Source organism: Citrus sinensis, chromosome 7 (assembly GCF_022201045.2).
Source record: "Citrus sinensis cultivar Valencia sweet orange chromosome 7, DVS_A1.0, whole genome shotgun sequence".
NCBI classification, from domain to species: Eukaryota; Viridiplantae; Streptophyta; class Magnoliopsida; order Sapindales; family Rutaceae; genus Citrus; species Citrus sinensis.
The window spans coordinates 15304994-15327041 of NC_068562.1; the positions used below are offsets into that span (position 1 = coordinate 15304994).

Genomic DNA, 22048 nt, shown 5'->3' on the forward strand with positions numbered 1-22048 from the left:
CTGGATATTCATTAAGAAGAAGTACCAAACAAATCAGCAAATAAGAATGAAGGTGGAACAGATCTCCACTCTTCATGACCTGACAAAGAATTCCCTGCCTGAGCTACAGAGTGGGCAGCGGAATTCGCAGATCGCCTAACAAATGAGAAAGAAACATATCGAATAGAATTAGACAAAGCACAACAGTCTTCAATAATAAGACTAAAACTACTAGGACCTGAGAGGTTATCCACTAGTGCATTGTACACACTTAAGCAATCCATCTCAATGATAATATTGAACAGCTGTAATTGCTTAATCCAACTAAGGGCCTCTCGAACACCAAGGGCTTCAGGATCACGCGAATTAAACAAATTGCCCTAGTTAAATACAAGAAAAAGTATATAATGTGCAACATAAACACTATAGAAGTAAAGTTTACTGCTAATTTGTTCAAATAACTCTAATCACCATAAATCATCTCTATGATCACGTAAACTCTGTTAGCAAACCTATACATCAGTAATATGATGCAATTAAAATTTAATTCGAAATTGGTACCTTTTGCAGATATAAATAAAGTTTAAACATTACACATTTACACCTAAACCAAGCAGTGACGATGATGGAAGCCTCTCTTATAGGCGGCTATTGTGGCGGTGATGCAGAACGACGTGACAAGTTAGTTGGCTGATTTTAGTGGCCAATTGGCTGGTGGTGGTGCGACTGTCGTGGCATGAGTTTGTGCTGCTAGCAACTGCGCTCAGTTACAATTGGTGCGGCTGTGTGGCCGAATGAATGGCGGTAGGTTGTAGTTGCAGTAGCGGTCTTGACAGCTTCCCTATGTATTAGTTTTTTTGTGTGTTTTAGAATGTGAAAAGTGTATGTATGTGAGTGTGTGAGTGTGTTATGCGTGTACAGAGTGTGTGTGGTCTCTTTTTAATCTTCAGGTGTTTGGGTTGGCATGGATAAGGCTCCGAACCTTGAACCAAATTTGATCGGGCTGTAATCTTTAAGCCAATTTTTTACCCTTACATTTGAGTCAAAACTTGAAAATTTTGAGCAGAATCAATCGAGCCAAAAATCGGGTTGGACTTTTTTACCATCCTTATAAAACAATAGCAAGAAAGCATTTATAGTTTTGTGCTTCGAATTTATTATGGATATATTATACAACCTATTGAAAAGCCCTCAGTCAATAGTGTTTAAGGTAGTTTAGAGGGGTATTTTAGAAGTTCTTAAATGATTCATACAATGCGGATGTGGAGGGTGAAGAGGAAGAAGAGAGGTGACGAGAGAATAGAGAAGAAGATGGTGAGAGAAGAAAAAGTGATGCAGAAGAAGATGAAGAAAAGAATAAAAAAAATGAATCACGAAAGAAAAGAAGAAACATAAATAATTAAGCAATTTAGGGACCAGAAAAAATATCGAAAAGAGAAGGCGAGGGTAAGAATAGAGATGACAATTAAATCCTGATCCGGCCCATCTCTGCAAGGATCCGAAAGATCTGAATCCGGAAAAATCCGGATTTGTATATTAAAAAATGCGGATCTGAATATGAAATTTAGGATTCGCACGGATTTGGATTCGGATTCGGATGCACATGCATCTGGAAAACCGAATATCCGGATTGGAATAAATTTTTTAAAATTAAAAATTAAGTAAAAAATGTATATTAAAAATTACAAGAAAAATTAAAAAATAAATTTTATTTGTGGATTTATGATGTTGTTGTATATTGTTCATGTTGAATTATTAATTGTTGGATTATGATTGAATTTTATTTGATATTATTAGATAAATTATTGAATTTTATTTTAAATTCAAAATTAAATTAAAAATATATATTAAAAATTAAATAAAAAATTAAAAAAATTAAATTTTATTTGTGGATTTATGATGTTGTGTATATTTTTCATGTTGAATTATTAATTGTTAGATTATGATTGAATTTTATTTGATATTATTAGGTAAATTATTAAATTTTATTTTAAATTAAAAATATACATTGAAAGTGAAATAAAAAATAAAAAATTAATTTTTATTTGTAGATTTATGAGCTTATTGTATGTTATTCATGTTAAATTATTAATTGTTGAATTATGATTGGATTTTATTTGATATTATTAGGTAAATTATTGAATTTTTAAATTATATATTAAATTATTGAATTTTAATTTTTTCGGATCCGACATCTTTTTTGCGGATCCGGCTATAGGAATATGAATCCAGATCTGGATTTTTCCAACCCTAGGTAAGAGACGACGACGAGTGTGGGTGTTAAATTTCCAAAGGGTCCTTATAAGCTTGGAAATCGTCTACAAATGGTGTTGAAGTTTAGATTCTTGATAGCATTTTGTCCTATGAATTTGGTGTTGGTTAAAAATAAGTTTTTTCTCAAAAAAAAACTTTCTGGATCGATCTTATATAGTACATAAGAATTCGTAATGTAGAAAATCATACCTTAACAATCCGAGATGATGAACAATCAAAATTACTCTAGGCTCCCAGATCACGATCCGTCACCACCACACTTGTTTGATCACGATCCGTCCCTAAATAATCTTTCAGGCTATGACTCAGGTTTGATATGAATTGATGTGTGGGCGTCTTTATCACCACAAAAAGCAACTAGTAAGAGAAAATATTCCTCTCAAAATTAGAGAGAAAAAATCTTTTTCTTTAATCTGTATAATGTGGCTTCTTTTTTTTTGTTGAGAAAACAAGCCCTTTTATATCTCTATTTATTGGAAACCCTAGGCTCCATATTTATTAATTTTTTAATTCTATTAAATCACATTATATTTAAGTTAAAAACAATACTTGTTCTTGTGTTATAGGGATCCACCTTGTAAAATAACACAAGGCCCCTTACATACAAGCATATTAAATGGAGCCTCCCACTAAATAATATATTTAGGCTTTTAACCCAAATAACTAGTTATCTTACTTATTAATCCAGTAGCAGTGCAGTTAATTAAATGAGCTAACTCGGGGATCACATGGGTACATACAATAATGGCTACAATAATTAGGACTGTAATTAAACTTGCCCAATTATTTAATTCCAAATCTACTCCACTAAAATATTGGAATTGACCTCCATAATTGTATACTATCTGGGATAGTATTTTCGAATAATAATTAGACCCATGCTACATTGATTTCTTTACTGTATAATCTTTTGTACCGCATCGTTAATTAAATCGATATCTCAATTGTTCAATCAACTTAATTACATCTTCTTCCTTGATACTTACTAGTTTTCTCTAATGATCATTTTCAACATACTAAATATGTTGACACACTTTGACCAGAGAATTCTATGATCAAGTGCCAAAAACCCATCAAGAGATGTGTTGTACAAATTCTATATTGTTAATCTATTACTCCAATACTCATAATTGCTTCCACCAAGATACCGGGTAATATTAACTACAAGTGTGTGTCGTACCCATTGGTAACTCAAATGGAATAACAATTACAATCATGAAATCATAACTAACTCAAGATTAAGATTACAGTAAAATCAATGCCTATGAGATTTAATAAGTTTGACATTTATTGCAAAGTTAATTAAATCTCATATGTAATCATGTTTAATGTAGCCGTACTACATCAATAAATTCATACATGATTAAGACAAATCATTCAATGAATTTGTTACAGTCCATACCTAAATAAAGTGCCCAACTTTATTTATCAACTGTGAATTTAATTTATTTAATCATAAGATAACTTGTATTTATGTGTTCTGTGAATCCACATGGTGATTACATAAATACATATAATATGATTAAATGGACTTTACTCAAACTATTAATGTGATTAAGATACTTGAATTAAAATACCTCATTTATTTTATTAATCAGAAAAATTGTTTATTACAATTAAATAAACACATATGCTTTTAAAGAGCGTATTTTCCCAACATTTGGCATTTTCAATAAGGTAAGTGAGATTTTCTAACAATTTTTTCTTAATTCTAAATTTTATTGACTTAGATTGTTTACCATGAATTCCCTTAGGGATTAAGAGGAAAGATAATAGTAAAGTTACCAAATAGGCAAATGTATCTATATTACGGTTAATTGAGTTTTTGATGAAATTAAGGTTTTGTTATGAAGTATAATTAGGGATTTTGTTATTTCATATTTGAATGATTCGAAATTGGACGGTAAGAAGGTAATCGAAGGGTTAGAACATAAATTGATAAATATAAGAATCATGAAAATTGGTAGATTAGAATCGATTCTATAAATTTTACCTTTGAGGACATATATGAGCGGCGTCAATATTATATCAGTTTGCAGTGGTGAGATTTCTAGAAGGAGATGTCATTAAGTAATCAATATGGAGAATAGCTTGAAAACTGGCTTTATTTCATTAAAGGATGTTAAGTATAATTATGTTTTTTTTTTTTTCCAAGGAAGAGCCACGATTGTGAATTAACGCGAGGCATGAAGATGAGCCAATTTGAGCATTGTCATTGTAGGTGGAATAAACTAAATTTATCTTTTATATTTTTATTAGGATTTTAATTTGAGTGAAGTAAAATATGTTTACCAAGTAATTTTGATGCTTTGATTTAAGTTCTTTCAAGAAATAAATTTTATGTACATATTGATGTGCTTATTAAGGGACCTGATGAATGGTTTTCTTTATTTATTTTGATTACAAATGCATCAGATTAAAATTCTTATGTTTGCACATAAAATTTGTTTTTAAATTATTAGACAACAATCTTCCCCTCTAGATATACAGATAAGTAGAGATCATATATTTTCAAAGTTACAGTTACAAATATTCATCAATTTCAATGACATTGTAGAAATTGATGATTGAAAGGCTTTTTAATTGATAATAAATCACTTGTACAATGTTTTCTTTTCTTTTTTTGGGTAAAAGAACGAGCCTGCTAAGGCTGTATACAATGTTTTCTTATATCCAAAGACGGTTATGAGAAATATAGAAAAGACTTCCTATCATCTAGGAAATTAATTAGAGAGAGTTATAACACAACCAAGATTACAGCTTGCACACTAATGATGCGTTCGTTGACTTGTAATTCTAGAATGTGTGTATCCCTTCGTGATATGTAATTTGCAAGGATTCAAAGTAACAATAGCAGTGGAGAGAAGAATTTAGAGAAGACAGTAGCTTTGGGGAAAATAGTCCTTTTTTCGTACCCTGTTCAAACATCTACTAGGCTTTTTATAAAAGTCAGTGAGAGCACACGATTCACATTACTAACTACCTATAAACAACAAAAGGTACACACAAACTCAATAATGCATGGTATACGGAAATAATGGGAAAGATGGGCAATATTGCGCATGTAGTTAGTGGTCCACATGTCCAGAACCCATTTATTTTCAAAACAAACTAAGTTCAGGCATGGTCCAAGTACGTGGGAAGCTTGGTTGGCTGTTGCTTGTTATCTGGACACATATCACTTTGATAGTTAAGTAAGACTGGCTTTAAGGATATCAATAGATTGCATGGACTGTTGACTCCTCTCCTCATCAAGCTTGCACTCTTTACTATCTTACATGTCAGCTGATTGCATTTATTGATGATGATTCCTTTCATTATCATCCCCACTCAATGAGGCATGTGGAATGGCTTCTACTCCCATATTGCTTCGAAATGTAAGGAAAGGATATTTTCCAAGGGCTTTAGTGAGGACACATCCACTACTTGTAAGGTTGTGGGCATGTAAAGTGTGACAATGGCACCTACGGCAACTTTGTCTCTGAAAAAGTGATAATCCATTTCAATATGCTTGGATCTAGCAAGAAAACTGGATTAACAGATATGTGAAATGTGCTAATGTTGTCAAAACATAGCTGAGGTGGTTTACAGTCAAGGGAGATTCCCTTGGTGCTTGTTATACAATTACCAGCTGGATTTCAAATTTCTGGACTGGAGTTCTTTGAATTTTCCTCTATGCCAATATCTCAAAAAAGAAAAGTTAACCAAGTTATATCCGCAGCAGTTCATGCAAGTGAGTGATATTCCGCTTAAAAGCTTGATCTTGGCACCATAGGTTGTCTTTTAGAGGACCATGAAATACAATTTGCACCTAGCTAAATGCAGTAGCCAGTAGTACTATGGCGAATGACTGTACATCCTCCCCCATCAACATTACAAAATCCATTAGTACTTGGAGTCCCTTTGTGAAGATACCGAATGCCATAGTCCATTGTGCCCTTTAGATATCATAGTATCCTCCTGATAGAACAAAGATTACCTTCAGCGGTTTCTTGAAAATTTTGGCAGACCTTGTTAACAACATGTACAATGTCTCGTTGAGAAAAAGTAAGATATTGTAATCCTCCAACAAGGCATCGATATCTATTGGATCCCTTGTGGTGCTATCAAACTTGGTCGGCAGTAGCTTTTGTAGCCATTGAGGTAGCCAAATGTGAGCATTCTAGCATCCTTGCACGAGCTAACAAGTCTTTTGTGTACTTGGTTTGGCTTATAAAAATACCCTGAAAAATGCTTAATTTCAAGGCCAATAAAATACCCAAGCTTACCTAGATCTTTTAATGCAAACTCTATCCTTAGTTTTTGAATAAGCTTGCCAAAATAATCTTTACTGTTTCCTGTTAAGAACCACGTCATCCACCTAAACTAGAATGAAAACAATTATTTCTCCTCTTTTAAGAAAGAACAAAGATGGATCTGCTTTGCTACAAAGGAAACTAATATGAAGAAAAAATTACGACAAATGATCAAACCAAGTGCGTGCTGTTTGCCTAAGTCCGTATAACGACCGATTGAGTTTGCGAACACCATTTAGAATTTTAAATCTTCGAACCCTGGAGGCTGTACCATATATATTATTTCCTTAAGAAGTCCATAGAGAAAAGCGTTCTTAACGTCAAGTTGTCTAATGGACCACTTCAAAGAAACAGCAATGGCAATAATTAATCTTATCGTTGTAATCTTCACAACTGCACTAAAGATCTCATCATAATCCAAACCATGAACCTGGCTATGCCTTTGAGCCATAAGGCGAGCTTTAATCTTTCAACTATGCCATCTTCATTAAATTTCGTTCTAAAAACCCATTTTAACCCAAGTATATTCGCATTTGTTGGCCGATCAACTAAAGTCCATGTATTGTTGCTCTTCAATGCTTCGATTCCATCATTCATAACTTCTAGCCAGCATGGTATTTTAAAGCCGTCTTGTATGATTGTTACGTAATTTTTGCCTTGTAATCATCTGATGGTAATTTTCTGATGTCGATGATATATTTCTTGCTTGATTGAAAATTTATCACCAATTCCATTTAGATCAAGCACATGAAAAATCTGACTATTTTTCTCTGCAGGTTTAGTGCTTCTAGAATTAGCGGGCATTTCTTCTTTTTCTAATTCATATGAGGGAGTGTGTATATGATTGCTAGTTTCAAGTTCTACTAGCTCAATAAGCTCGTAATCAACTGGAATAAAACTTCGTGAGGAGATGTTGTAATAATTCTTTGCTTCCGTAATAAGTTTTTGCTTCTTTTGTCTCATTAACATTAGCAGGATTACAACGTGTAGTTGAATTTGGTAAACTATCAATGATATCTCCAATTACTGCTGGCTTATTAATCCACGCCTCAGACTAAGGAAAAGTAATGAATTCTGAAGTGCCTTCAATTTTAGTTTTTTGTTCAAAAATCAACAACATATGGAAGGTTAGACTCATCAAATATTACATAACGGTATATGTATAGTCGATTCATCTTAGGATCCAGACATCTGTATCCTTTGTGAAGTGGACTATACCCAATGAAAATGAAAGGAATATATATTTATTTGACATTTATTTTTGTTTTATTTCCTTAAATAAAGAAAGTTTTGCACCCAAATACCCTTAAGCTGCTGTTGTAATCAGGATCCCTTTTATACAAGTTGTGGAATAGAGTTTCCATATTTTTCCATCTTAAAAGAAGATAATAACATTCAATTAATTAAATGAGCTGCTGTGATAAATGCTTCAACCCATAATTTTAACAATAAATTTGCTTGAAATAAAAGAGTTGGTCCTTCAACCAAATGTCTATAATTGCTTTTAGCAATTCCATTGTGCTTTGAGTGTGTGGACGAGAAAATTCAGATTTCTTTTAAAACCAAGTGTATCTTGAGTTATCATCAACGAAAATAACATAATATTGAAAACCTTGATTGGATGTCACGGGTCCTGGTCCCCATAGGTCACAATGCATAATCTCTAAAGGAAACATGGAGATTTTATTTGAAAAGTTAAAGGATAGCTTACAATTCTTTCCCATTTGGTGACTTATACAAATAGGATTTGATTTCACCTAACTAGATACGCCAATGAATTGCTTGGCTCGCTAGAGTTTCAAAAACTTCATAGGTGGATGTCCCATTTGTTAAAGCTTTATTTGATTTAAATACTACCAATGCTTGCCTTGCATGCTTCTCCAAGTGCATAAAGTCCCCCATTCTTACGCCCTTTGATTATGATCCTGCCTTGACTGTCCTTTATCACAATATCATTAGATAAGTGTTCTATAAAAACAAGGATGATTTTAAGTGAGTTGCCTTACTGATAATAGATTTTTCTTTATTTTTGGAATAAATAAATAAATCAATAGTAATCTTAGCTTTTCCAACATTTGTGATCTTTAGACTTTCCCCATTACCTACATTTTTGAATCATTGTGAAAGCAGCTCATTATTCTAGTAGCTTAATAAAGCCACGTCAGCAGGAGATTGCTAGTGAGGAGTGACAGCTCATGAAACTGTGATGTAACAAATTGTAGTTGGTTTTGTTTGTTAAGAAAGTTAGTTAGTCACAAGTTATTCTCACGTGTAAGTGATTGTATATAAGCTTGTGTTGACTGATGAATAAATAAGAATTGAATCTTCTGGAAATCATTCTTCATTTTCTCTGTAGTTTTCCTTTAAGCCAAACAACACATTTATGTTTTCTTTCATGGTATCAGAGCCACAAATGGCTAGCTCAAGTAATACAACTTCAAATCAACCAATCATAAACTCAATTCAAACTTTGCAAACTTCATTTACCTTTGCAGCGACTGTGAAACTTGATTGATCAAATTTTCTACTTTGGCGTAAGCAAGTATTAACTTCAATAAGAGGAAATCATCTTGAACGATTTATCTCAGAGCCACAAGTTGTTCCAGAATAGTATCTACCTGGAGGATCTGGTGAGAGCATTGAAAATCTAGCTTACATCAACTAGAGAGCACAAGATCAAACACTTCTCGGCTGGCTATTGTCAATTATCAGTGAAGGTATTCTAAGTTCTGTTCTCAACTATGTCACCTCCTTTGATATGTGGAGATCTATTGAAAAACAGTTTGGAGTTCAATCCGAAGCTAAGGTAATGCAGCTTCGATATGAAATGAATATTCTGAGAAAAGATTCATTGAATGTTGAGGAATATTGTGCCAAAATGAAATTGCTTGCTAATAAATTAGCTTGTGCTGGTGATATAATTACTGAGAAGGATTTGTTAATGAGAGTGTTAAATGGATTAGGTCCAGGATTTCTAGATCTAGCCTCAATAATTACTGTAAATAAGCTGAGCTATGATGATGCTTATGCATTATTGTTGACACATGAAGCTAGGCTTGAACAAAATCAAAGTACCAAAACTATGTTTAATGCAAATTACAGCACAATGAATGTGCATCATCCTTATATGAGAGGAAATTTTCGAAGAGGTGCTTTTGGAAATGGACATTATGGTCGATATGTGAATAGAGGTTTCAATGTTGGCAGAGGCATGTTTCATAATATCCAAGAGGTTTTTCAACTGGTATTGGTAACTTTGGGGGTTATGGCAGAGGACAAATGATGCAATCTTTTAGGCCACCTGTGAAAACAAATCTCCATCCCCCAGTCAACAGGCAAGCTGATGAATCACCAGTTATATGTTAGATATGTCACAAAACAGGATATACAGCAGATGAATATTGGCATATATATGATGATCCACCATTACCTAAACAGTTTAGAAAGGGCAAATTTTTTAGACCTAAAGCTGCTTATGTAGCTAATTTTGATCCATTTACCAGTTATGCTGTTCCTCAAATTGAAGAAAAATATGTTGCACCTTATCCATGCTACAATCCTATATCCTACTCATCCTATCCAGCAGCAGATTCAACTGTTCCTGAAGCTTATCTTTCCAACTATGAAGGACCTGCTGATGAAGGGTGGTACCTTGACAGTGGTGCCACACATCACTTGACCAACAATATGGCTAATATGAATGTCAGAGATGAATTCAGAGGATATGATCAACTGGTTATTGGCAATGGACAAGGTTTGCCTATAACTCATATTAGTAATGCATGCTTTACTTATAAAGGGTCAAATGGTGCATATAAACCAACATATATCTTACTTAAAGACATGTTATTAGTGCCTGATATCACAAAGAATTTGCTAAGCATATCAAAACTGACAACTGATAACAATCTTTCTGTTGAATTTGTTGGTAATGTCTGTTATGTGAAGGATTCTCTGAAGAAACAAGTGCTTCTGAAAGGAATTGCTGAGAAAGGATTGTATAAGCCGCTTCTAAAGCCATATAAATATGTTCATTGTGCTTACTTGTCTCAATTCTTTCATGTTCAACCTTTATCAATGCTGTCTGCATATTCCTTTGACTCAAGTGTTCCTAAAAACACTCAAAATAATGATTCCAGTTGTGTCTTATCTTGTAATGCATCAATCAATAAATTTTCCAGTTACATTTCATCTTGTGATGCATTCGAAAAAATTTTTCAGCTTTTACACAGACGTTTTGGGCATCTAAATTCTCAAATTCTGATGCATTTACTAAAACATGTTCCTTCTGTTAATCTCTCCCATAATACCATAAAGCAAGCACTCGAAAAATTATGTGAAGCATGTCAAATGGGCAAATCTCACAGATTACACTTTCTCAGCACAGAAACTAAAACAACAAAACCCCTGGAACTTATACACACTGACTTATGGGGGCCTTCACCCACACCTTCTAGAGATGGCTATACCTATTACATAAGCCTTGTTGATGACTTTAGCCGATACACTTGGATTTATCCACTTAAGCTGAAATCAGAAGCATTAGATGTTTTCAAGTTATTCAAATTGCCAGTTGAAAACCAATTTGACACCATTATTAAGAACCTGCAATCTGATTGGGGGGGGGGGGGGGGAATATAGATCATTTACACAATTCTTAAACCAATGTGGAATCATTTTCAGACATTCCTGCCCCTATACACACCACCAAAATGGGTTGGTAGAAAGGAAACATAGACATATTGTTGAGCTGGGACTTACTTTGTTAGCACAAGCCAAGCTACCATTTAAGTTTTGGTGGGATGCTTTTCATACAGCTGTTTATCATATCAATAGACTACCATCAACAGCCCTGGAGCTTCTTACTCCTTATGAGAAAATTTTCAAACTTAAACCTGATTACATCATGCTCAAGTGCTTTGGGTGTATATGTTATCCTTACTTAAAGGACTATAACAAACACAAGTTTGATTATCACTCAAGCAAATGCATCTTCCTTGGCTATAGTCCAGCCCATAAAGGATACAAGTGTCTACATTCATCAGGCAAAATATACACAGCTAGACATGTTGTATTTGATGATTCAACATTCCCTTATTCCACAGACTCAGCCTTTAATTCCAATGAGTTATCACTCTGTTCAAATTCATCTCTTACACCTCAACAAGTATACCAGTTATCTACATTACCTGTAACACCAATGTCAGTTGTGAACAACTTATGCAATTCTCAGTCAGCAATTCATACCAGAAGCAGCTCACAAAATTCAGACAATTCTTCTCACATTGACAATCAACATTCCCATTTGCAAACACATCTACCAGCCACTGAACCATTTATTGAGCCTCAAACTTCATCATCTCCACCTCAACCTGTACCACACACATAAACTTTCATTCAACCAAATACACATCCCATGACTACCGGAAGCAAAACTGGTATTTTCAAACCAAAACTTTATACAGTAACCCTTGTTCACAAAGAACCTGACTATGTGTATGAAGCTATCCAAAATCCAAAATGGCTTACAACCATGAGAGAAGAATATACAACACTAATAAAGCCACGTCAGTAGGAGATTGCCAGTGAGGAGTGACAACTCATGAAACTGTGATGTAACAAATTGTAGTTGGTTTTGTTTGTTAAGAAATTTAGTTAGTCATAAGTTATTCTCACATGTAAGTGATTGTATATAAGCTTGTGTTGACTGATGAATAAATAAGAATTGAATCTTCTGGAAATCATTCTTCATTTTCTCTGTAGTTTTCCTTTAAGCCAAAAAACACATTTATGTTTTCTTTCAATCATTACCCTTGTTACGAACAACATGTGGCATATTACCTGGATCATTAGTCATGTGTGATGTGACACTCGAATAAGCATAAAAGATAAGATCATGATGTTCTTTCTTTCATATTGACAGCAGCAAGAACTTGTGGAATTTGCTTAGCTTGATAAGAATAGTCAAATTCGTGCCAGCACTATAAAGTCATGTGATTTGCCTTGAAACACACTTTATATATCACTTTTTTTTCATCATCTAGGTCTTTTAGATTTTTTTTCTTTTTCCTGAATTGGTTGTTTTTACTGATTCTCCTTCCATTGATTGTTGTTGTTTCGATTCACTTATTGATTTTGGTTCCCATTGCCACTGTCATTAGGGCGATTGGTGTGCTGAAAACCTCCACGTATTTTACGGATAAATCCATCTCCATTAAGTTTACCCTTTCCTCGTTGGCCAGAGATTGCATGTTCATGATTTACGTGTTTTTTTTCATCAACTTCAACATGAAGCATTTGTTTATGCCTTGCAAGGCTGCAACAAATTGGTTGAAGGAAGGAGTAGGTGGTTTTACAAGTATTGCAACTTGAAAGCCCCAATATTCAGCAACTAGACCTCTTGCCAATTGAAAGACCTTGTCTGTGTCATCAACATGTCTTTTGGTAGCAGTAAGGCTATCATAAAGTGCCTTGAATCTCCACAGATATTCTTCAATGGAACTAAATCCCTTCTTCAAGGATAATAGTCTATATAAGTCAGATTAACTTCCTTTTCTTTTGTCGTAGGAAGTAGTTGTTCCTTAAGAGAACTCCACATCTGAAAAGCGGTTTCTCCTCCTACAATCATCCCAAGAAATTTTTTCTCCATGAGCCCTAATAGTCATGAAGTTAGTAAGTCATCATTTTCAATTCGCATATCAACTTCTAAGCATGGTGCTTTACTCTTGCTTCCATCTTTGGTCCAGTTTCAAGTTTCTTTCCTTTTTCTAGGTGGTGAATGATTCCCATGCTTCTTATAAGTCGAAGCACTTAGGATCTCCACAATAGATAGTTGGATCTATTAAGTTTAATGGACATGAACGAAGTGCATTGGTGAAAGGTTTGGATGCTAAGAGCAACTTTTTTTGGTGGCCATGGACTCTGATTTTGTTTGGGGCTCTAATACCATGTAGAAACTGATGAATAAAAAGGCTTTTTAATTGAAAATAAATTACTTGAACAATGTTATATACAAAGATGGGTATGAAAAATATAGTAAGAATTCCTATAGTCTAGGAAAATAATTAAAGAGAGTTATAACACAATCAAGATTATATAAAGCTTGCACACTAACTATATGTTCGTTGACTTGTTATTCTAGAATGTGTGAATCCCTTTCATAGTGCCTTACATTCAGTAAGATTGGTTTCAAGGATATCAATTGATTGAATGGACTATTGACTCTTTTCCTTATCAAGCTTGCACTCTTTACTATCTTCCATGATCTTGGTTGATTGCATATATTGATGACGATTCCTTTCGTTATCAGATATAGTATAGAGATACAATTGAGATAAAAGCATTTGCGGCCTGTCTCAGTATAAACAAGTTTTTGGGTTGTGTGATTCGGCACTTATGTCTTTTGTGCATTTGACAAGTTGGGACATGATGAGACATATGAGATGGCATGTCATTGGTCCGCTTATTGAATGTACAAACACAATAGTATACTTTCCCTACGTTATTAAACTCTTGAATGAGGTTTAGGTATGAAAAGATTATTCCTTTGGGTACTTGTTTAATGATAACTTTAGAAAAATAGATATATGTTCTCTCTTGATATGATTTTTATGATTATTATATACAACATTTATTTGCTTTTGATGCTAGTTATTTATTTAATGTTTAAACATTTCACTTACATTTTTACATATAGTTTGATAAAATTGTATATGACAATAATATAATTGTTCTAAAGTAAGTTTTTGTTCAAAACTTATTATCCATTCACTGAGTTTTATACTTACTTCATTTTACTATATTTTTCCTACCGCAGAAAGTTACAGGTACATTAGACTATAATTATTTTGAGTTTTGGCCATGAGACAGTGCTAGAAGACATAAATGATATTATTAGGGCTGCTTTATTGCCTCATTTTAGATTGTATAATTAGAGTATGATTATTACGGATGTTTAACGTATATTAACATTAGTACAATATACTCTTTTGATAATATTGGAAACATTGGTCATATTTGGATGAGATCATTTAAGTATATTTCATTATGGCGATGAGCGATATTATGTTGAGGAGATCAATGAAGGAAACTAGTTAAGAATCAGATTAACTTTAGGAGTGCTTATTTTATGAATTAATAGGTTAGAAATATAAAAAATATAAAGAAGACTTTGTCGATTTTTTGGCAAGATGCTTATTGATGATTTTATCTAGTCATGTCAGAAGGAACTAGATAAACTCACCCTTGGAATTAAGGGTGGATTGTTTCATTATCAGTCAAGCTTTTAACATTCAAACAAAATTCAACTATAAGACAAAATAGATAAAAGAGTATTTGCAAAAAATGGTTAAAAAAAAGTAAATGAGTACTTTAATAATGGAGATTCAACTACTGGTATGCTTGAAGAAAAAGAGTTATGGGTTAGTGAAAAGGAAAACAAAATGAAAATTTAGAATGAGTAATATAAAGAATCAATTACAAAAGAAAATTAAAAAAGAGAGAGGGGTTATGTTTAAAAATAAGGGAAATTTTTATGTTTTATAGGTACTTTTGGATGAAGTATTTAATTTCTCATTAGACCTAATCTTATGCAAAATAAAGACAGAAAATTCACTTTTTCTATTTATATGTAAATGTTTTATTTAAGTTACATGAAATAAAAAGGCAAAAGTCATATGAAATTAAGAAAATTTCAAACTTTTACAAACAAACACTTAGTTCTTTATCTTTTCCATTAAAATTTTATGATAAAATTCATTTAAACTTATAAAAGATTTCATCTAAACTCTAAATATCCTTGAGCCGTTCCTAGTTTATATTCATAAAAATTTATAATTTTGTGCAACTAGTGATGAAAGGAAGAAAAGAGAGAGAGAGGATTCAATGTTCACATTGTATAATAGTAATTGATTAGTTTATATTCTTTTGTATGCAATATAGAATTAAGGTTAAACAGAAGACAAAATAAAGATGGAATGTTGCAAACTACTCTTTGTATCGAATGGTGAGGATCTACCGACTTTATTATTGAGCTTACGAGTTCGACTCCTCTAATATGTGTTTTGAATATCAAGGGTTTGTATGTTATCGCTTTCAATCATCAGCGTTTTATTGAAAACATGAGTCCATCATAAGAGACTCAAGTGTTTGGGCGAATAGGGTTCTAAGAGATGGTGTGTGAAGCTTCAATAGCATCACTCAAATTGGATATCCAGGTCCAATTCATAAAACAAAAGGACCTCAACAAAAATATCTATAAGAAAGTTAGTAACTTCATCATATCACGTGTGCTTCCAGTCATTTGCTTACAGCTTTCTAGTTTAAAAAAAAAAACCCGCTTCACTGCTTCTTCAGAACTCTCTGTCCAAGAAAAATTCAGCCTTTTCCAAAACTTTCCTGAGCCATCCCTAGTTTATAGGGCAAAATTATGTTGCAACAGTAGTATGGTACCACACTTGCAACTAGTTATTAGATCCACAATTACACAGTTGCATTAATTGAATCTAATGGCTGAAAACAACTGTGGTACCATACCACAGTTGTAACATAACTGGACCCCTAGTTTATATGCGTAATAATTTCTTTTGATGAGAGGAAAAGGAGAGAGAGTTCAATGCACACATTATATAATAGCAATAGATTGATTTATATTCATTGTTTTGTGTGTAACATAGAAGAAAGTATAGATGGAGTGTAGCAAACTACTCTTTAAAACGAGTGGTAAACATTTGCCCACTTTCTCATTGAGTTTAAGACTTCTAGTACTCTACGCATTTTTTGAATATTAAGGATTTGTATGTTATCGCTTTCGACCATCGGCCTTTAATTGAAAATATTTGAGTCCCGTTATAAAAGGCTCAAATGTTTAGACGAATAGTGTTCTAAGAGATGGTGTGTGGAGCTTCAATAGCATTACTCAAATATGGAGCTAAAAGTAGCCCTGTCCCATATTTGTAAATCCGGGTATAGTCCAAAAAACAAAAGTGTCTCAACAGAAATATCTATAACAAAGTCAAATACTTCATAATATCACATGTACTTCTATTCATTGGCCTATAATTCTCTAGTTGAAAAAAAATCCGCTTCATTGCTTCTCCAGAACTCTGTCAAGAAAAATCCAGCCTTTTCTTAAACTTTCCGAAGGCTGATACATCCAGTTCCATTTTCTCTGCTTTTCTCCCAAATTTTCTTCACAAGTTCTGCTCACCCTTTACATATATAATAATTGTTATTTCCTTAACAAATCCTTATGTGGCATTTATATATATATTTTTTAAATCTTAATAAACCTAATAAGTTTAAATTTTGACTATATTTGACTTTCTGAATAAAAATGACATGTTTTTTTTATCTGAATTATTAAAAATAAGTATTAAATTATCTTTTTTATTTTAATTAGTTATCTGAAAACTAATATTTCATATTTGTACCATTACAAATTATAAATATTAAACAGATAACAAAAATCTTAAAGAACAAAAAAAAAAGATAACATATTGTTATAACATGAATTACATTCAATTGAATACAACTCTTTAATATTATTGTGGACTTGAGTGCAATGAATCGAAAACTCAGAGTCCCAAAACGGTTTCGTTTGGATCAAATGGTTTCAGTCATTTGTCATGTGCAGCACGAGGCATTTAAGTTTAAAGACGAAACGACTCAGCCTCTGTCGTTTTGGAGAAACTTAAGTGGAGCACGTGAGCTAGCTTGTGAAGAAACGAATCAAGGTTGTTAAATGCCGTTACACACGTGTCCAGATTCTGTGCAATCTGGGTTTCAGCATCAGGAGTATAAAACTAGTTGTTGAGGGAGAAAGACGTGGGGTTCATTGAGAGCTTAAAAGAGAGATTGAGAAGTGAAAGAGGTTCTTCTTGTTGCTTGTAATCTCTTGTTTAGAAGCTCTGTATTTGTCTTCTTGATTCATCAATAAATCGTTTCTTGTGGCTTTTCCCGTGGATGTAGATTGTGCATTTCATGCACAATCGAACCACGTAAGATCCTGTTTCTTGTGTATTGTGAGTTGCTTCTTGGTTAGGTTATACTCTGTGATATTAATCTTAGACTAGGGGCTAATTGGAATCTGTGTTAGAGTCTTAATATCAAAGCTTCGTTTCTTCTGCAACTTGTTTGATCTTGGCTAGAGTCTCCTGGGCAGCGGTTTATTATCTTGAGTCTTAAGGGTGCTAAATCACTACAATTATAAATTAATATATGTTAATTTTATTATAGTTTATGATGTTTTATATAAAAAAATACATATAAAAATTATAAAGATAATAATGCTAATTTGAAAAAAAGAAAGATAAAAGTAATAATAGCTTACCACTATATTGTCATAGGTTATAGAGATGATTAATAATGCTAATTAGTAAACTTTATTTTGGTAAGAATAAAAATTAGTTAATTTTATAAGGATATCTTACAGAATATTTTTTCAATGATGTCATTCAAGAGTTTTTAGATTAAGCAAGTAAGCTAAATATATTGACTTAATAATTTAATAATTTAATGACTAAAAATTTTCGTTAAATTCAAAAATAAATAAATTTAATAATTTAATTGATTGAAATTGAGTTAATAATATCATTAAGTCAGAAAAACAAATAGCTCCACAGATAAAAGAAAAAAAAATGCTAAATCAATAACAAACAAAAATCCTGAACGCTCTGATTTTCTTGAAAGCCCCTTCAAATACTTTCTGGTTCTTTGTTATTATTATTATTATTATTTCTCGCAATGGCTGCAAAAGCTGCAGACAAGGCATGGCACTATCAAATATCAGGTTTTGGAAAAATGATAAAATATGCCCATGCATTTTTTATTGAGTTCACCGAAAAAAATTGTCCGACTAAATTCCTAGATAAGTGACAACTAATTCTCAGAATTATGGACACAGCTGTAACAAAAATATACACACAATATATTTACAACAGATCGAAAAATAATTAATGAACAATTATCAATATTGACTTAGTCTATTAGGCCCCTCAAGATGTAGTTCGATGGATGAGTCTATTCTTGTTTTTGAGAGAATGAAACCGAGACCGAGCAAGTGGCTTAGTGAGAGCATATCATGTGAGGAAACAGGTCAAAATCACGAATGAAATAAAAAACAATAGCAATATGTAATATATGGCAACTAAATGGTCTGAAACACGCGAGAAGTTCAATTTGGACAACTTATGACGTCAAAAATAAAAATTCCTTTTCGTCTCCAAAAAGTAAACAAAAGTGGTCTAAGGACTAAGAACATGATCAAAATTTGCAGGCAATTATTCAGCGGCATATATTTGAAAATTCTCATGGCAGAATTTGTAAAATTAGACATAAACGAGAGCTTGACAAATTTATTATCCAATCAAAATTCACTACAGAGGTTCATTCAATAAAAAGGACAAAAATGAATTATTTGCGGAAAATGGAATTTAATTTAAGCCGATTATTGGTCAACAAGTGGGATTAGCCAATTGGAGGACGGAGGACAACAAATTGGATTCGTCAAACGGATGAGGAAGGCTTTAGCGCAGTATGTATATATATATATATATATATACGGAGTACTGGAGGACTAATTGCAATACAAACAAAATGGCTATTGAGCTTATCCTCATCCTCGTATCTCTCCCAATCTTTCTACTGTTTCTTCTCCGAAAACACCAAAATACCTTCCCACCAGGCCCTCCAGGTCTCCCTATAATTGGTAACATACACCAATACGATACCTCGAACCCTCGACGTTATTTGTGGGAACTGTCAAAAAAATATGGCCCCATCATGTGTCTTCGTTTTGGTTCTTTACCAACACTAATCATTTCATCAGCCAAAATGGCTAAACCTCTTATTTTCATTTAAGAGATTTGACTAAGGGATTAGCTATCAGCCACTTCCCAACAGGCAACCTTTACATACACACGTGCCAATTTCATGTCCCCACCATTTATAGTTGCCAAAAACGGATTAGTTGCCAAAAACGGAAATCAATTTAAATCAATTATTGGTCAACACATTGGGAGAAGGGAGGTCGACAAATTGGATTAGTCAAACGGATGAGGAAGGCTTCAGCAGTATATATGTGGAATACTGGAGAACTAAGTGCAATACAAGCAAAATGGCTATTGAGCTTATTCTCATCCTCTTATCTCTCCCAATCTCGCTACTGTTTCTTCTCCGAAAACACAAAAAGACCTTCCCACCAGGCCCTCCAGGTCTCCCTATAATTGGTAACATACACCAATACGATACCTCGAACCCTCCACGTTATTTGTGGGAGCTGTCGAAAAAATATGGCCCCCTCATGTATCTTCGTTTTGGTTCTTTACCAACACTAATCATTTCATCAGCCAAAATGGCTAAAGAGGTCATGAGAACCAATGATCTTCAATTCTCTGGCAGGCCAAATCTGACAGGTCAGAAAGCGTTTTCGTACAAACACATAGATGTGGCTTTTACGCCATATAGCAATTACTGGAGAGAGATGAGGAAAATATGTGTCATCCATTTGTTTAACGCTAATCGGCTGCGCCAGTTTCGTCCTGTTAGAGAAAATGAGGTTTCCCGTATGATTGAAAAAATATCCAAATCGGCAAGTGCTTCAGAACCGGCGAACTTAAGTGAAATAATAATGTCTCTTTTATGTAACCTTATTTGCAGAATTGCCTTTAGCAAGAGGTGCGAAGACGATGACGGCCAAGCTGAAAGGGTTGGAAACAAAACCAGATTCCATCATATTCTGGCTGAAACTCAGGCCATGGCAGGGAGCTTCTTCTTTTCAGATTTTTTTCCTTTCATGGGTTGGGTCGATACACTCACAGGAAAAAATCGTCGCCTTAAAAAGGCTTTTGAAGATTCTGATAAATTCTATCAAGAGCTTGTTGATGAGCATTTAGATCCAAACCGGCCAAAAGTTGATCAGCAGCAAGAGGATATAATTGATGTTTTACTTCGAATTAGAAAAAACTCTGAGACTAAAATTGATCTGACTTTGAAACATATCAAAGCAGTGCTTATGGTAATTAATCTAGTTTTTTCATTCAGCTTAGTTATTAAAGTTTGTGGTTGTTTCTATCAGCATTCTGTCAAATTTATTCTGTCTGAAAATCATTACTCATATAATTTTATCCTCGTACACCTCCCAGGACGTATTTGTTGCTGGCACGGACACGAGCGTAGCCACTCTTGTTTGGTCCATGACCAACCTAATGAGGAATCCCGCAACGATGAAGAAGGCTCAAGAAGAAGTTAGAAGTGTGGCAAAAAACAAAGGGTTTGTAGATGAAGACGACCTTGAGACATTACAGTATCTTAAGGCTGTTTTGAAAGAGACATTCAGGTTGCAACCGCCGGTTCCGTTGATCCCAAGATCAACAGCAGAAGAGTGCGTTGTTGATGGTTATAAAATAGAAGCTAAGACGCTCGCTTACGTAAATACATTGGCAATAGGAAGGGACAGTGAAGTATGGGATAAACCTGACGAATTCATTCCTGAGAGGTTTATGGGAACAGATTGTGTTGATTTTCAAGGACAGCACTTTGAACTGCTGCCATTTGGTAGCGGCAGAAGAATTTGTCCGGGAATATCAATGGCAATGCGCACTTTGGAGCTTGCACTTGCCAATCTTCTTTACAAATTTGACTGGAAAATGCCAGATGGGATGAAGAATGAAGATTTGGATTATGATATTCTACCCGGTGTAGCCATGCACAAGAAGATTCCACTCAAGCTTATGGCTACCAAATTTATATGATACTCATGATTTGGAAGGTTTAGTTCGTTGTTTGATATAAATGAATAAATTTGTAAAGCTTTCGTATGCATGCGTGCGCGCTTTTCCTTTAGTGAATCTGAATAATGGATATGGTAACCTCATTTAGGGAAAAACGGGCGAAAAAATTCTTTGAAAACGAAAGGGCTAAATGGGGTTCAATGTCTTAACGTTAATGTTGAAATTGTTTTTGGTCGGTCAATGTCTTTTCATCTTTTGTACTCCAATTCTTTTTACAGTAAGTTTAGTTCATGTCAAATATTATTTGTTGAAAGTGATTGGAAGTCCATAATTTATTGTATTTGATTCCTTCTTATCTTAATGAAATGGGGTGCCATTGATTGTTTAGTGCTTTAGTCTCCTTACTAGCTTATTTTGTTAATCATGGAAATGTCGATTATTATTCTCAAGTATCCGTCTCATTAAAATTGTCAATTTCCTTTTTCTTTTTCACATATGTCCTAACCGGTGCAAAGAAGCGTTATGTTGTCTTACTGTCTGATTTTTCTCCATTATTGTTTTATGAAAAAATTAATTTAGGCTAGTATTCATATTTTGCTTTAGACCCCAATTATCCTTGAGCAATTCCCAGTTTATATGCATAATTTATGATTCTGTGCAACTTGTTATGAGAGAAAAAGAAAAGAAAGCGTGTTCAATTGATACAAAAAATTGACAAATTGATTTATATTCATTATTTTGTGTGTAATATAGAATTAAGGTAAAATGGAA

At 33.5% G+C, this 22048-nt stretch overlaps 1 protein-coding gene across 1 annotated transcript; it reads left to right on the forward strand.

Moving 5' to 3' along the window:
- Positions 1-19647: 19647 nt before the first annotated feature.
- On the forward strand, positions 19648-21634 carry LOC102627629 (cytochrome P450 83B1-like). Its single transcript, XM_052444392.1, has 2 exons — positions 19648-20562; positions 20690-21634. Exons 1-2 carry the CDS (start codon positions 19663-19665, stop codon positions 21296-21298), a joined length of 1509 nt encoding a protein of 502 aa, XP_052300352.1. The 5' UTR covers positions 19648-19662; the 3' UTR covers positions 21299-21634.
- Positions 21635-22048: the final 414 nt, after the last annotated feature.

Excerpts from the sequence above, each read along its gene's own strand:
- LOC102627629 (XM_052444392.1), top strand. The coding sequence starts at position 19,663 with ATGGCTATTGAGCTTATTCTCATCCTCTTATCTCTCCCAATCTCGCTA. Across the intron at positions 20,563-20,689 it reads ATATCAAAGCAGTGCTTATG|GACGTATTTGTTGCTGGCAC; the intron begins GTAATTAATCTA and ends TACACCTCCCAG.